The sequence below is a fragment of the Papaver somniferum genome, chromosome 9 (assembly GCF_003573695.1).
Source record: "Papaver somniferum cultivar HN1 chromosome 9, ASM357369v1, whole genome shotgun sequence".
NCBI lineage: Eukaryota > Viridiplantae > Streptophyta > Magnoliopsida > Ranunculales > Papaveraceae > Papaver > Papaver somniferum.
The window spans coordinates 15,032,454-15,049,406 of NC_039366.1; the positions used below are offsets into that span (position 1 = coordinate 15,032,454).

Here is a 16,953-nt window from a genome sequence, read left to right on the forward strand (position 1 = left end):
ACATGTTAGTATCATGATTACAAGCATGTCTGTGTAATGTGGAGCATGTTTATACTTGTTAGTATCATGATTACAAGCATGTCCATGTTCTAATTCACTTGCTAGGGTTTGCTGTTGCTGCTGCTGTGAAGCTGCTGTTGCTGCTGCTGCTGAGAAGCTGCTGTTGCTGTTGTTGGTGCTCCTCCTGCTTGCTGCTGCTGGTGCAATTCTGCTAAAGTTGCTAAGGAAGATCCAAGCCCAACTGGGCTAGTGCAACAAAAAGGGATAAAAAGCCCAAATTTGAGCTTCCCTCCAAAAATCAAGTAAGCCTAACCCATGAGCTAACCCAACTGGGCCTCATTAAATTTATTTGGGCTTGTATTTAAGTATTTATATTTGGGCCTGTAATAATTTTAGTTTTTCTTTTTCTTTATTTTCTATTTGGGCTTGTAAAAATTTTTCTTTTTCTTTTTCTCTTTCTTTTATGGGCTTGTAATTATTTGTTTGTTATTTTTTCTTTTCTTTTGTGGGCTTGCACTTTATTTTGGACTATAGGTTTATATCCCATCCATTGGGCTCCTAACCTTACAAAAAAAAATTCTGTTGGGCCGTGAGTTAAGATTTTTCTCACCAAAATTCTTCAAAAAAAAAACCAAGAACCAAAAGCCTTTTAGTTGGTTGGGCTTTGTCCCAATTAATCCAAAAATTTTCTAAACCCATTTTAAACCAAAGTTTCTAACCCTTTCAAACCAAAAATTTGGGCTCTACATTTTATAAACCAAAACCCATTGTGAAACTAAAAACCCAGCAAAACCAAATTTTAGGTCGTGTTTTTTTTCATTGACTGTGGGCTTGTTAGATGTTATTTCATCGATCAATGATCTTATTAGGATATGGTTGTGACCTTTAGAGACCAATCAAACCGACTAATTAGAGTCAATCCAATAGACCCAATAGACATACCCACATCTTCTGAGGAAAACACACCGGACCAACCTGAGATAATGGAAGAACCCCGTAGTCTCAAGGATTACATGTATCCCACAAGGACAAGTCAACCCTCGTGCATTGTTTTACCAGAAGCTGCTAGTCATTATGAGATAAAATCGAGCACAATACAAATGCTTCCCGTGTTTAGAGGAATTGAAAATGAAAACCCTTACCATCACGTGAGAGAATTCGAGGAGATTTGTGGAACTATACGTTTCACTCAGATGTCTGACGAAACCCTAAAGTTGAGACTATTCCCTTTCTCTTTGAAGGAAAAGGCCAAGTCATGGCTGTATGCTTTACATCCACAGTCAATTAGGACATGGGACAACCTCACAAAAGAGTTTTTCAAAAAGTTCTTCCCTAATCACAAGACTGCGACAATTCGTCAAAGTCTGAACAGCTTTGTACAATTAGAAGGTGAAACCTTAGCTAGATATCTTGAGAGATTCAATGAATTGTTGCTTAAGTGTCCCCATCATGGTTTTGAAAAATGAAGACTTGTGCAAATTTTGTATGAAGGTTTAGATGTCTCCACCCGAACAATTGTAGAGTCTATGTGCAATGGACTCTTCACAGATAAAAGTGCTGATGACTCTTTGGCTTTCCTAATTGAAGTTGCTGAAAAAACTCAACAATGGGAGTCCATTCGTGAACCTAGAAAGACTACACCTGTAGATAAGTTCCATAGAATTGAGTCTAATTTTGAGGGAAATGCAAAAATGGCAGCACTAGCAATAAGAATAGAAGCATTAGAACTTCAGAAAAACGTAAAACCTTCTACCACTACTTTCAGTGAACATGTCGAAATGGCTATCTGTGATATATGTAACGGTTCTGACCATCAGGTCAGTGATTGTCCGGAAATGCATGCATTCCAAGAATCTAGGCTAGAACAGGCACATGCTAAAACAAGAGCATAACCCTTATTCACAGACCTACAACCCAGGATGGAGGAACCACCCCAATTTTTCATGGTCTAAAGGACCCATTCAAGGAGGACCATCTCAACCCACTCAAAGCTATCAAAACAATCAAGGCTATCAATACCCTAAAAATCCTCAACAGCAGTCGTACCCTCAATACACTGCTGACAAGAAATTGTCTAGTATCGAAGAGAGTATCAATCAGTTGACCCAACATCTGATGAAAAATGAGAAAGCAACTGATCAACGAGTCTCCGCTCTAGAACTACAGATGGTCAAATTTGCGATGCACTGAATAAAGAGAAAAGGGTAAACTTCCTAGCCAGCCCCAAAAAAAAAAAGAGGATATTTCAAGCAGGCACATCATCTTGCAATGAAACCTCACCCGATCAAGTCCATTCCATCACCACTCTCCGAAGTGGTAAGATTGTTGAGAACAATGTAGGCATACCACAATCAAATGAATCTGAGCCAAACATATCATTGCCTGCACCACCAAAGAACACCTCCAACTTAGAAAAGGAGCCTGAGCACATTAGTGAAGCCGACAATCCCACTGTTGTGAATATCCCTCTAACTCCTAATGCTCATGTTGCTCCATATCCTCAGAGGTTAGTTCGCCAACAGATAAGCACCCACTACAATGAGATGTTAGAACTGTTCAAAAGAGTCAACATCAACATTCCTTTTCTTGAGGCAATTAAGCAAATCCCTGCATATGCCAAATTCCTCAAAGACTTGTGCACTCAAAAGCGCAAGATTAATGTGCACAAACGTGCTTTCTTAGCTGAACAGGTGAGTTCCATCATTCTGAACAAAACTCCACCTAAGTTTAGGGACCCAGGTTGTCCAACAATTTCTTGCACTATAGGAAACCACATGGTCAATAAAGCTTTATTAGATCTAGGTGCAAGTGTGAACCTCCTGCCATATTCTGTTTATGCGCAGTTAGGTCTTGGAGAATTGAAGCCAACACCCATAACTCTCCAATTGGCGGACCGATCCGTCAAAGTCCCTCGAGGTGTAATTGAGGATGTTTTGATTAAGGTTGATAAGTTCTACTTTCCTGTAGACTTTATTGTCTTAGACACTCAACCTGTACAAAACCCGGATAGTCACATTCCTGTCATTTTAGGACGTCCTTTCTTGGCGACGTCTAATGCGATCATCAATTGTCGTAATGGAGTGTTGAAGCTGTCTTTTGGAAACATGACTGTAGAGCTGAATGTGTTTAATGTTAGTCAACAGCATGTGAATCTTGATGATGAGGATGTACATGAGGTCAATATGATTGAGAGTTTGATACAAGATTCATTGACTGGCATTATGTCAAAAGATCCCTTGCAAGCATGTTTGGAAGATGTTAACTTGGAGTTGTATGATGATGAATACATTGGTGAAGTCCAATCTTTGCTCGAATCTGTACCTCAAATGGACATCACTAAATGGCAGACTACAGTGGAACAACTCCCAATTTCTGAGAAGTTTGTTATATCTTCGGATGAGTCTCCTAAGGTCAAACAGGAATTGAAACCATTACCTGATACTTTGAAGTATGCATTTCTAGGTCCTTCTGATACTTTACCTGTTATCATTTCTTCAAGATTAAACATAGAACAGGAAAACAAGCTTTTAGGAGTACTTGAGGAGCAGAAAGAAGCCTTAGGATGGACCATCTCAGATCTCAAAGGGATAAGTCCCACCATTTGCATGCATCACATTAATATTGAAGAGAATGCCAAACCATCTAGGGAAATGCAAAGGAGACTTAATCCTAACATGAGAGACGTTGTTAAGAGTGAGATCTTGAAGCTACTTGATGCGGGTATCATATATCCGATTTCAGATAGTAAATGGGTTAGTCCCATTAAAGTTGTGCCTAAGAAGTCAGGCATTACTGTAGTTCGGAACGAAAAGAATGAGTTAGTCCCTTCACGTACAACCACAGGATGGAGAGTATGTATCGACTACAGGAAGTTAAACACAGTAACAAGAAAAGATCACTTCCCCCTTCCCTTCATAGACCAAATGCTAGAACGTGTGTCTGGACACAGTCACTACTGTTTTCTAGATGGCTTTTCCGGTTATAACCAAATTCACATTGCACAGGAAGATCAGGAAAAAACTACATTTACGTGTCCATTTGGGACATTTGCTTTTAGACGTATGCCCTTCGGGCTGTGTAATGCACCTGCTACTTTTCAGCGTTGCATGATGAACATTTTTTCAGACATGATAGATAGTTTCTCGAGATCTTTATGGATGATTTCTATGTGTTTGGTTCCTCTTTTGATGAATGTTTGGACCATCTGGTCCTTGTGTTGTCTAGATGTAAGCAAAAGAATCTGATTTTAAACTGGGAAAAATGCCACTTCATGGTAAACTCCGGCATAGTTCTAGGACACATCGTTTCGGAAAAAGGAATTGAAGTAGATAAAGCTAAAGTCGACCTCATTCAACATTTACCACAACCCCACTCTGTGAAGGGTATTCGATCATTTTTAGGTCACGCTGGGTTCTACCGGCGATTCATCAAAAACTTTAGCCAAATCTCAAGACCTTTGTGTAATCTACTTGTCAAAGATGTTGTCTTTCACTTCGATGCTGCTTGTGTGAAGGCATGGGAAGAACTTAAGACTCTCCTCACCTCAGCTCCTATTGTCCAACCACCCAACTGGGAACTACCGTTCGAATTCATGTGTGATGCCTCTGATTATGCCGTTGGCGCTGTTTTAGGACAGCGTGTTGATAGACTACCATATGTGATATACTATGCTAGTAAAACTCTTAATGATGCTCAACTCAACTATTCGACTACCGAGAAGGAGTTACTTGCCGTGGTATTTGCATTAGACAAGTTTAGATCTTATTTGATAAGATCTAAGATCATCATATACACTGACCATGCGGCTTTGAAGTATCTTCTTTCTAAGAAGGATGCTAAAGCTCGCCTTATTCGATGGATACTCTTATTACAGGAATTCGACATCGAAATCCGTGATAAGAAAGGTTGTGAGAATGTGGTTGCTGATCACTTGTCCCGATTAACTAGTGAGTCTATTGATGAATCTGAGCTGATTAGAGAATCATTCCCTGATGAACAATTGATGTCTGTGTCAAACCTTCCTTGGTTTGCCGACATTGTTAACTACCTTGCTACAGGTAGAATGCCCTCACATTGGTCGAGACAAGACCGCTCCAAGTTCTTGGCTGAAGTTAAACATTTCCTTTGGGACGACCCATATTTGTTTAAGTACTGCCGAGACTAAATCATTAGGAGATGTGTACCCGACATGGAACAGAAAGATGTGATATCTTTCTGTCATGACCAAGCATGTGGAGGGCATTTCAGTGCCAAGAAGACCGCTGCAAAGATCCTGCAGTGTGGGTTTTACTGGCCATCGCTGTTTAGAGACTGCCATGAGTATTGTATTGCTTGTGAACGCTGTCAGAAACTAGGAAGTATCTCGAGGAGAAACACGATGCCGTTGAATCCTATTTTGATAGTTGAGCTATTTGACGTGTGGGGGATTGACTTTATGGGTCCATTTCCTATTTCTGAAGGAAAATTATACATCCTAGTTGTTGTTGATTACGTTTCGAAGTGGGTTGAAGCTGTTGCAACCAAGACGAATGACCACAAGGTGGTACTCTCATTTCTGAAGGAGAACATATTTTCACGTTTTGGTACCCCTAGAGCTATAATCAGTGACGGTGGTTCACATTTATGTAACAAGTACTTTGAGTCTTTAGTACGCAAGTATGGCATAACCCACAAGGTTGCAACTCCGTACCACCCTCAGACAAGCGGACAAGTAGAAGTTTCTAATAGGGAAATTAAGCACATTCTGGAGAAGACGTTCAACCCGTCAAGGAAAGATTGGTCATTGAGATTGAATGATGCTTTGTGGGCCTATAAAACAGCTTATAAGACACCAATTGGCATGTCCCCTTATCGTCTGGTGTATGGAAAGCCATGTCATCTTCCTGTGGAATTAGAACATCGAGCTTACTGGGCTATCAAGAAACTTAACTTTTCTCTTGACAAGGCGGGTGCACAACGGAAACTTCAACTCAATGAGTTAGAAGAATTGAGGAATGAGGCTTATGACAGTGCCAAGCTGTATAAGCAAAAGATGAAGTTGTTTCATGATAAGCGTATACTGCGCAAGTCATTCACACCGGGTCAGAAAGTTTTGTTATACGACTCTCGGCTGCATCTTTTTCCAGGAAAATTGCGGTCCCGATGGACCGGCCCATTCCTAGTACGCACGGTATTCCCTCATGGAGCTGTGGAACTTGAAGATGTCTCCAACAAGAACATTTTCAAAGTGAATGGGCAGCGATTGAAAGCGTTCCTTGAACCACTTCCGCCTGACATTGAGGCAACCGATCTGGAGGATCCCGTCTATGCGTCCTGATTGGTCCACCCTTGTACATAAACCAGGTTGAACGTTCCATTTTATTTTATGTTTTTCCTTTTCTGTACAGTTCTTTCTTTTGCACTTTTTAAACATTGAGGACACTGTTTAATTTAGGTTTAGGGGTGATAATCAGTATATACCCTTATAACATGCTATAATTGAAAACAAAACTCCTCCCTCTTTTTGAAAAAATGAAAAATGAAAATAAAAAATTAAAAAATGAAAAAAATCATAAAAATGGAGCTCATTTACCTTGAAATGTTGACTCTTGTGCAAATATGTAATTTTTAGGAGTCTTAGTCTAGATATTTAGGCACCCCTGATTCTAGCACAATTCACATATTGATAAGAAACTTGCACGCGCACGATCTACCAATACATGTATAGCCTCACCTTGAGGTGTTCTATCGGAAGTTTTAGTTTCCAATCACTTTAGAATACTGAACGAAACTTGACTAGCTTGTTCTTTGGTTGGTTGGGATAGAAGGTGGAGGTTACATTAAGAAAAACAACCATCGAATTTAACTGGGTGCATCAAAAAGGGCTACCTCTTGCAAAGTGTCATGTAATTTTTTTTTCTTTTTCCTTTTGTATCAAAAGTGTTTCCTTGTTCCAAAAAAAAAAAAAAAAAAAAAAAAAAAAAAAAAAAAAAAAAAAAAAAAAAAAAAAAAATCAAGTATTCAAATTCCATTTGTGTCATGTAAAGAAAATAGTTCTCTCTTATCCAAAAATAAAAGAGAGTAGTCAATGTAAATAAGAGTCATGTAAAGAGTCATCTTTTGTTTTATTGTAATAAGCAAGGAAGGGTGTATGCCATTGATGTACAACGCGAGTAATTGTGAAATACCTCCAACTCATTCACAATTCTCGTAAAGTCCGGACAGCTAGCTAGATTTCGACCTCAGTTCTTAGCCTGAGAAACTATCTCTTGGTGATTAGTAGTCATAACATCCGATCTTTCTTTACACATGTGTAGATACACTTTACACTCTTATCACATGTCTTTATTTGTTATCAGTGCTAGGATTGTGCCTTAGACAGCTAGATTGACATCTCCATTTTGCTGTGAGCTTAAACTGTCTTGCACATGTCACATTTGATGGAATATGAGCTTATATTTTGACCTAGAACTTTGTAGGTACGTTCTAAGCAAACCTTCACGAGACTTCACTCGTCCACTAGGGACACTTAGTGGTTTAAAAGGCTTAGTGCATACGCTAAATGCATTCGAGAGACCAGCGACAGTGGTATAGGCAGGATTTCCTTAGTTTTGTTTTACTTGAGGACAAGGAAAATTCAGGTTTGGGGGTATTTGATGAGTGCTAAAAAGTGCATATTTCTATATATTTTTCTTGGCATTTAACTCATCTTTTGTGCATTAATTCTCCATTCTAACCCATATTCTGTATTTTCATTGTTTTCAAGAATAAATATTTTTATTAATTAATTTTGCATTTTTAGGTAATAAATAAAGTTTGGATGAATAGCGGAGCGAAAAGAGCAGAAAAGTAGTGAAAAGCCGGGAGGAATTACACAAGGAAGCCGCGAAGAATGTTGTGCACAAGACCAAAAGGCTAGAAGTGGGCTTGAAGAGGAAGAATTGTTCTTAAAGAAGATATGGGCTTGGCATACCCAAGGCCCAAAACCCTCACCCAAGTCCATTTCATATATCCATACCCGTTTCCCTTTTTAGCCGTCAGATTGGATCATCTCAGCATCTTACGGTCGCAGCATCGCCAGTCATCAAAGTCTAAAGCTCCTGTCTAACACTACAACACCTAACTCCATCTTGAGCCGTCAGCTTCGTTGTACTTCAGCATCCAACGGTCGCTCCTCGCTCCCTTCCATCTCGTCGTTAGATCGATCTATCATTTCCGCATCACACGGCTCAGCTTCACGAAACATCAAGATTTGATGAGCCCGCTCAACACCCAAACAACCAAATACCTATACCCGCAAAACAAACACACCCTTCTTGCCAAAACCATCGACTCCATCTTCTCCATTCCTCTACAGCGACCATCACCACCACCATGTCCGCTCAACCACCTCCATCACTGTACCCCATCAATCAGCCACCCCCTCCATCACTAAAGGACACCACCATGATACTCTCTAGCTCCTTCTCTCTCAACCCTTTTATCTTTTCAAAAACAGTGAACCTAGAAACTAGGTTTGAGAGAAACAGAGTTAGTGAAATCAAACCACCAATTACGGAAGAGGAGAAGCAATAGAAGAATGGGTCGAGACCACTGATTGATTTCAGAGATTAGGTAAAGGTCAATTTTAGATTTTTTAGTAAACCCTAATTTTACTGATTTGGGGATTTTGGATTTTTTTTGTTGTAACTATAAAAGGGTGTTAGGGGTTGTAAAATTCGGCATCTCTGGGCTAGCCAGTGACCAATATTTGCAGTTCAATATTAATTTCGAAATTCATTTTCAATTCATGTTGAATCTCTCTTATGCATAAAGGTTGAATGTGAATTGTATGCTGTGTAATGTGGAGCATGTTTATAGCTGTTAGTATCATGATTACAAGCATGTCCATGTTCTAATTCACTTGCTAGGGTTTAGAGGAAGCTCTTGATCATATGCTAGGAATGTTAATGTATTTGTATGTTCTTTTATTGAGCTGAATTGCCTTAGGATGAATGCTTAGCCATTTGGGCTACCTGCTTGTGATCACCTGTGCTGTTAGAAGACAGCTGATACTAGGAGTGGAGCTAGGTCTTTGGCCAAGAATTCAATCCACTAGAGAGACTGCCTTAAGCTAAACTAGCTAGAGAAGCTAAATGCCTGTGATTAGTTGTGCTGATTAAAGACAACTGATGCTAGGGGTAATTTGGCTAGGATAGTTAGTAGAATCCTCATTGTAATCTTTCAGGAAAGAACAAGACATACATTGCATCATAATTTCCTTAGCCTAGGGTCAAGTAGTGGAATCAAAAGCCTTAGTACCCTCCTTTGAACTCAGATAACCTTAGAAATTTAGAAAACTTTAGCAAATCCTCCAAGTCCCTGTGGACAAACCTCTATTTACTTTCTATCTTCATCAAGACCCTGTATACCTGTAGGTAAAACATAGGTTGTAGTTTATAGGTCTCATTCCTTGAGCTACCAGCCCTCCCACCGTAGCAGCGGTGTTCTAGTAAATTCATTGAGGTTAACTAAGTAATTTACCTATCCTTGAATACCCCTTATAACCATACCCTAGTCAGTATAATCATTTTGTATGCCCTGAAATTTTCTTGTATGCCCTAAAACATGGTTCAAATGTTTTGTATACTATTGCGATGCCATTCAAGTATGGGTGTAAATAATCCCAGAAAATACTCAGCCTGCATGTACCCGCCCGAGCCCGCCTGTACCCGAAGTAGCCCAAAGCCTGTTATGGTCCGTCATCGTCCACCCAGCCTGGCCTGGATTAATTTATTGTTCGGTCCCGGGCTTTCCAATTAATTATGATGCCCGGCCTGGTACCTGGCCTGAAAGCCTTCTATGTGCCATTAATCATTTAATATCCTCTTAAAAAGATTTAAAAGTTAAAATTTTATAATTGTCAATTTTGTGTCAAGAAAAATAAAATATAGTTGTTTTTACTTATAATTAACCTTTTCAAAGCATTAATGATAATATATTTTCTTATTAATTAGAAAGTTTATTGTACTCTAATTAATTATTTATTATAGGTTAAAATTAAAAATTTGTCATTGTAATTTAAATCTAAAATAATACTATTACTTACGGTATGCAATGTTAGAAAGGAAAGGATATCGTATTAAAAATAAATAAATTTGATATCGTTTATTTGAAAATTTAAACTTAAAAAAAAATATTCAAAATAGTGGCCTGTCCGGCCCGATCTGGCCTGCCCGTATAAAAAGCGGGCTTTGGGCAGTCTTTGGGTAGCAAATTATCTACTTTTGCCCGGACTAAATTTGTTTACGGACTCACAAAAATTAAGCCCGGCATGCCCGAATTTACACCGCTACATTCAAGCAACAACAACAGTGGTTTTTACTTTCGTTGGGATTTCTCACAAGTGAAAATTACAAAGAAACCCATTCTTACTCATTTTCCTATTGTGAAACCCACGCCCAAAAAAACTCAGGCGCGCACCCATTTTCCGTGAGAAAATTTCTCACAAACCCAGAATTTGTAAAATTATGTTCGGGTCTAATATTCTCTTCTCTTCATTCTCTCGTTTTCTTATGTTCTTCTCGTCTCTCTATCAACCTCAACTCAAAGGAATTGAGCTTGATTTTGTGTGAATAATCTCTAGGAAGTTTAGTAGCTCAGAAAAACAAATCGACAAATTTTAAAATCTCAGAAAAACAAATCGACGAATTTTACAATCCCAGAAGCGAGGGCTTGAGATGATAAAGTGTCGATGTTAATTGATAATGATCGAGGTGGTTGTGATTAGGGCTTGGAGGAATTGGAGGCATTGATTGAAGGAATAAATTCAAGCTACGGGAAAGGTAATCGAAATTAGGGATTCTTATTGTATTTTGAATGCCTGTGAAATTTGTGATTATTCTGTAGAAGTTGTTTCCAGAATTGATGAAGTTAGGTGGAATTGATGTTACGACCATCAATCTATGAAGATTCTGAAATGAAAATGTGTGCAGTGGTTTACGGAAGGGTTTTGAACAGAATTTGCAGATGAGGAAGAAACTGAGTCGACGTTGCGGTGTTGGGTTCAGTTTGATTATACAGATGAAGAAGGGAGTGAGGAAAGATTGAGAAGTTCTATGCTGCCAAGAACAAGGATTAAGCTTAATGGGTTCTGATTGCAATTGCAGGGAAGAACTAGTGGTGCTGTATGGAGTTGAGTTGTGGTTTTGGTACGAGTTAGTGATGGAAGATTTAGATGGTAAAGATTAATGGAGATTCAGGGTTTGAGATGGAATCAGAGAATGGGTGTTTAACGAAATGAGTTCTGATGCCATTATTTGAGAATGACAGTGTGTTGCAGATGAATCTGGTGTTTGAAGTTAAGAGATGGGTCTTGTTGTGTAGTTGAGCTGAAAATATGGCTACATAATGCATTATGCATTAAGAAAATAGATGCATAACCTTATATGCATCCGTAAATATGCATGCATACTGCATTATGCATCATTTTTTTTTATGTACGCACTAAAATCAACCAAAAAAACGGTTAACAACTTGTTATAGATGCATAACTTTGTTATGCAGTGAAGAAAATGATTGCATAATTCGTTATGCGTCTGCAGAATGTGTTATGCATCTTTTTTGGTGGCTGCATAATGGTTATGTATCAAGTTTTCGAATATTTTTCCTAAAATGATGATCACCTCCGATTTTTTCGTGAAAAACAAAAATTTGGTATTCTTGTTTGTACTCGTTGCGTAGCTCACTTAAAAAGATTTCCAACGATATAAAATTTATAAAATTCCAAGACGCGGATTTTTAGATATGTTATATCTAAGTTGCGTTGCCAATTATACCCCTGATGCATAACCAGTCATGCGGATGCATAATCCGCCATACATACATTTTTAATAATTTCATATAATTATGGGTGTCACGGTACCTAAAATTAATTATGGGCCTGACAATAAGAATATTTTTTTTTGGGTCTCCCCCTAATTTCCCCTTCTCACAAAAGAGAAATCCAAATTCAAGGGCCAAGGCAACAGTTAGCAACAAAATTATCCAAACCCACCAAGATCGGCCCACCAAGGCCTATTTGGGCCTTCCATGGACGTATTAGAGTTCGGAATAGTTCGGGGAAGGATGTGTTCGTATAGAATTCTATATTTAGAAATCCCAAGCCAAATTTAGCACCAAACTCTCTCTATATATACATAAACTCATCAACGCTACCGCCTTCAGCATAACAATTTATTTAGCTATGTCTTTGTCAAGTCTGCTAGAGGATATTCAAGTTGAGATCTTACTGAAACTACCAGCCAGTTCCGTCTTAGCATGTAAGTATGTATGCAAACTTTGGTTTACGCTAGTTTCTAAACCTGAATTTATCAAGAATCACCATCATCGAGCAATTCAAAGAAACAGTGATCGTAAACTCTTGCTTAGTCATTACGATTCGACACGGCCAGGCGATGAAAAACCTGCAATAAGTTCTATAGATTATGCTTCTATATTGCCATTATCATTATCATCTGATTATGAATGTGATGGGGAAATTCCTGTGGATTACCCTATTTCCCCGTTCCGACAGGAGGATGTTAAGTTCCTTAGAATATTGGGTTCCTGTAATGGCTTGATTTGCTTAGGTATTGTAACGTATGATTGCGATGCTACAAGAATTTGTATTTGGAACCCAACGACAAAAGAATATAAACAAATCCCTAGATGCGGTAGTCCAAGTTCCGACAAGAATTGGTCTTATGCTAAATATGGATTTGGTTTTGATAATAACAGTGATGATTACAAGGTGGTACGCATTCCGTGGGACAATTATTGTGAGAGTTCAGTTATTCAGGTTTATACAATGGGGTCAGATTCATGGCATGAGGTTCAAACCATCCCTTACTGGCTTCGTTGGCAAGAGAGGTCTAGTTTGCCCTTTTTCAATGGAGCTCTTCATTGGTTAGGCTATACCACCCAAGGAACATCCTCTGATTTTATAGTCTCATTCGAACTGAGCAATGAAAGACTGGCGCAGTTGCCTTTTCCTGAAAAAAATAGAAAAGATTGGGACGACAGCGAGAAAGTATTTACAAGTGTAGGAGTGCTGAGAGATTGCAATTGTTTAAATATTGGATATACGGATGACCACATCGATATATGGGTCATGCAAGATTATGGAGTGCCAGAATCTTGGACTAAGCGATTTACATTTAGCATTAACTTACACGACCTTATGTGTTGTAGGCCAATTTGGTCTTTCGAAAATGGTGACATTCTACTAGATGGATTCTCCAATTTCTTTATATATGACCCGAGAAGTGGAAAAGTTAGAATGGCCATGCCCATCCGTCATAGTTATAAGAGCAGGGATGTGGAGTTTTATGTGGAGAGTCTTGTTTCCGTTAAATCGAATACTTGTCTGAAAAAATTGATTAAGATGAAACTTGAGGGAGTAAGAATGAATCTTGAAGGAGCTAATTAGTGGAAACAATTGAGGCAGTTATATCGAGTCTTCTCCTTAGTTATCATTTACATTAAGTTTTTATATTAACATTCGATCTTTAATGGATTTTATTTTGATTCGTCGCAATAAAAGTTATGCTTTATTTCTTATGTTGGTTCGTAATTTTTCAGTGAATTTTTTTTTTTTAAATTCAAAAATATATTTCTGGACGCTTTTTCATTCATTAACTCTATCCGCCAAAGGTTCTGAATAACCTTAAATTTAAATTCTGCGGAAGGCAGTAGATGCATGCCTATCTAGATGCCTCTCTACGCTCACTTTGTACTTCCTAAGATGTATGGGTTTCCAACTCAAGATCAACTGGGTATTTTTGGAGGCAAGAGGTTTAATCCATACATGCTTACTTTGATAGTACGGTAGAAAAGGTAGAGACGTACGTTAGATGCTGCACATATAGAAAAATAAAAGAAATCTACACTCTTGCCTTCAAATTTTTTTTTCTATTGTGTATAACCATAGACTGTACTTTATCTTTTTGTTCATTTACATAGGCAACAACTAAGACCATCCCTAAGTTGCAATAGTACAAAGTTTACTTCTTTTTTTTCCTGCATCAGTTGCATGGCAAGAATACAAATAATTATTTTTTTTCAATTTGCATGGCAAGAATACAAATAAAATTACATGCCATAGAATTATTAAAAGGACTGATTTATGATTATGTATGAACCATAGTAGCCCACTCTTGAAAGACCTTACGAAAATAAATATTATCAATCAAAAATGAATTAAGTGATTGGAACTGGTTTGCTACTCTATGTCAAGATCATTAAAAAAAAAAAATCCAAATTCAATGAAAATCTCGGTTATGAATCAACAATATTTACAAGGGTGCAAGTAACTGAAAGAAAAAGAAATATGAACAAACACAAATTTCGTGTAGAACTTGTTGAAGGATCGATATACGTATTTGTTGGAACAATTGCTGAATTATGTCTGCGGAAAAAATAAAAATCAAACACGAAACAATTAGTATGGCTGAGTCGCGGACTATGTCGCTTTCTCTGCCCAAGATTGTGCAAGCAGTTCTTCAATGTCGCGTCGTCCCCAGGATAAAACAGCTGAATTCAATCTCTTACACAATCACTCTTGCACGATGAGAGGATGTGAAACTTCTACACTTCATTCTTGCTCAGAAACACTTTTAAAAAAATCAAGGATGATCACACACTTATTTTTCTTTCTCACACAAATTCATTTTCTAATAAACTCAAGAAACATGATAGAAAACTCTCACATAAGAAAAAAGACTTTTTACAACTCTCCAAATTCTTTTTTTTATCAAAAAATGATTTTCAATAACCAAAAAATTAAATAAAATTAAATGACATGCATTATTAAGTTCTTAATTAGCACCATTAACCTATTCAACAAAAAACGGTTTTTGGCATTAAAAATGAAATAAATTTATTCTTTAAAATAAAGAATAAAAGTCACATTAAAACCATTTAAATGAGAGACAACTATTCAGAAATTAATTAATGTTTTCAAAACATATATCTCAACAATCCCCCACTTATATTTTTCAAAACATTCAGCAAGAACATACAGAGATGTGCATAAGCAAAGGTGTCTCGCGACTTGAACCTTTACATAGTATTAACATGCTCTCTTAAAATCTGACCATAGAGTGAACACAAGTCTTGAACTCTTGTAGATAAAAAGATCGCTTAAGACACACGACTATATTAGTGTAAAGTCTAAAGCCAGCACATTACGTCCCTGTGCTTGTATCCCAGTTTAATGAATGATTTAGAGAACTTCCCATATTCTCATAGAAAGCGGCCACACTTTCACATTCACATAGGTGAGTTTATCAAGAGTACTCCTGAAATAACTCCACTCTAAATAGAGATATAAACATCATTAAGAGTTTAAAAAATTAAAAAATTAAAACTTAAACTCAACCTCTACTCACATCAGGATATCATGCCGTGGGATGAATTCTTCAAAAGCATGATTCTCGCATCTCCATATTATCTATGAATTGGTGTTCCATTTTAACCTATATTTTGGTATCTCACTCCATAGGTAAGGGTTACCCTTTTGAACCTACTTTTGAGATCTTGAGTTATAGGTTGGTAACCGCATCGTAAATAACTCAATCTCAATGATGCTATCATCTATGACTTCGTCTAGTCCCTTTGAACCTATTTATAGGTTGGGTATCCATCACAAATGACTCAATCACAATGGGCATCAACCTCATCTCTAAGATGTATTCAAATCTTCTTATCAATCCTTTGGTCAAAAGACTAACGAAAACTATTTTGAGACATTATATAATCCATTTTCAAAATATCAACTCTTATAGTTGTCGTTGCATGCATTCTCAATTCTTGCAATTGACGCGATACTATCACATTGGATTTATATGTTTGTTCCTCTATCTATTAGAGGATCGAATCGCTTCACCCCTTAAAGGATTCAACTGAAAGTATGTCCAATCAACTTCGCAATATCCTTAAAGGATCGCGGTAACCATTTAGATAGTGTATTTCTAGGCGTAAGATGTGTTTGAAACACCTCAAAATCTTCTCAATATTTTACCAATTTTCCATACTGGGATTGGTAAATCTGAATATAAATTAACCCCCACTATGGAAGCAATATATTACACCCCCACTACAAAAAATACTTATATATATATATATATATATATAATCAATCACGTAGCAAAGAAGCATACTGAGCTACCATACTCATGTCTAGTGCAATCACACACAATCTCAAAATCATTAGCACTAAACCAAATGAGTGAAAACCTGTTTACAGTCAAGATTATATATATTTCTATCTCTTTTAAAATTCTATTTTCATTGAAATGAAATAGATCCAAAGAAAAAAAATTTATTTTTAACAACATACACCATCTTCATTCAAGTCTTTCATGTCAAATAGTAAACTAAGCATGTTCTCAATTTCATTTTCATCCTATAAGTTAGAATAAAAATTCAAAAAATCACCAATGCATACAAAACAAAGAGTATTGTGCATTTCACTTTCATCAATTCTGAAATCATCTGAATGAATCAAGCAAACAATTTATCTCTTTTAAATTGTTTTAAAGTTGTTTTCAGAATATAAATGATAAATATATAATTTATATGCTTTCTTTTTTGGTAGAAGCTACATAGTTTTCCATGCTTGGTTTACATATATTCTCATCTTTGACTTACAAAAAGTATATATTTCTACTTATGACTATAAAAAATCATATATCGTAGAAACAACATCAACAACACAAGCATGTAAGTTAATTTAGAGACATGAATGCAAGTGTCAACAATTTTATGTTTGCTTGTCTAAAGATGATATGTTCACGAATTTATTTTTCCAAAGATTTAATTTTTAAACAACAAAGTTACTTTTTATGAGAAGTTATCTTTCAAATTATAAGCAACAAAATATTCATGACTAAAATTTAGTCTCACTAAATATGATTTTCTAGGTTCATTCTTAGTGAATTACTCGTCACCTTCATT

The 16,953-nt window shown here is 37.0% G+C and overlaps 1 protein-coding gene across 1 annotated transcript; it reads left to right on the forward strand.

Moving 5' to 3' along the window:
* Positions 1-12,202: 12,202 nt before the first annotated feature.
* On the forward strand, positions 12,203-13,426 carry LOC113311442 (F-box/kelch-repeat protein At3g23880-like). The gene has a single exon (XM_026560281.1). The coding sequence runs from the start codon at positions 12,203-12,205 to the stop codon at positions 13,424-13,426; it is 1,224 nt and encodes a 407-aa protein (XP_026416066.1).
* The last annotated feature ends 3,527 nt before the right edge of the window (positions 13,427-16,953 follow it).

Excerpts from the sequence above, each read along its gene's own strand:
- LOC113311442 (XM_026560281.1), top strand. The coding sequence starts at position 12,203 with ATGTCTTTGTCAAGTCTGCTAGAGGATATTCAAGTTGAGATCTTACTG.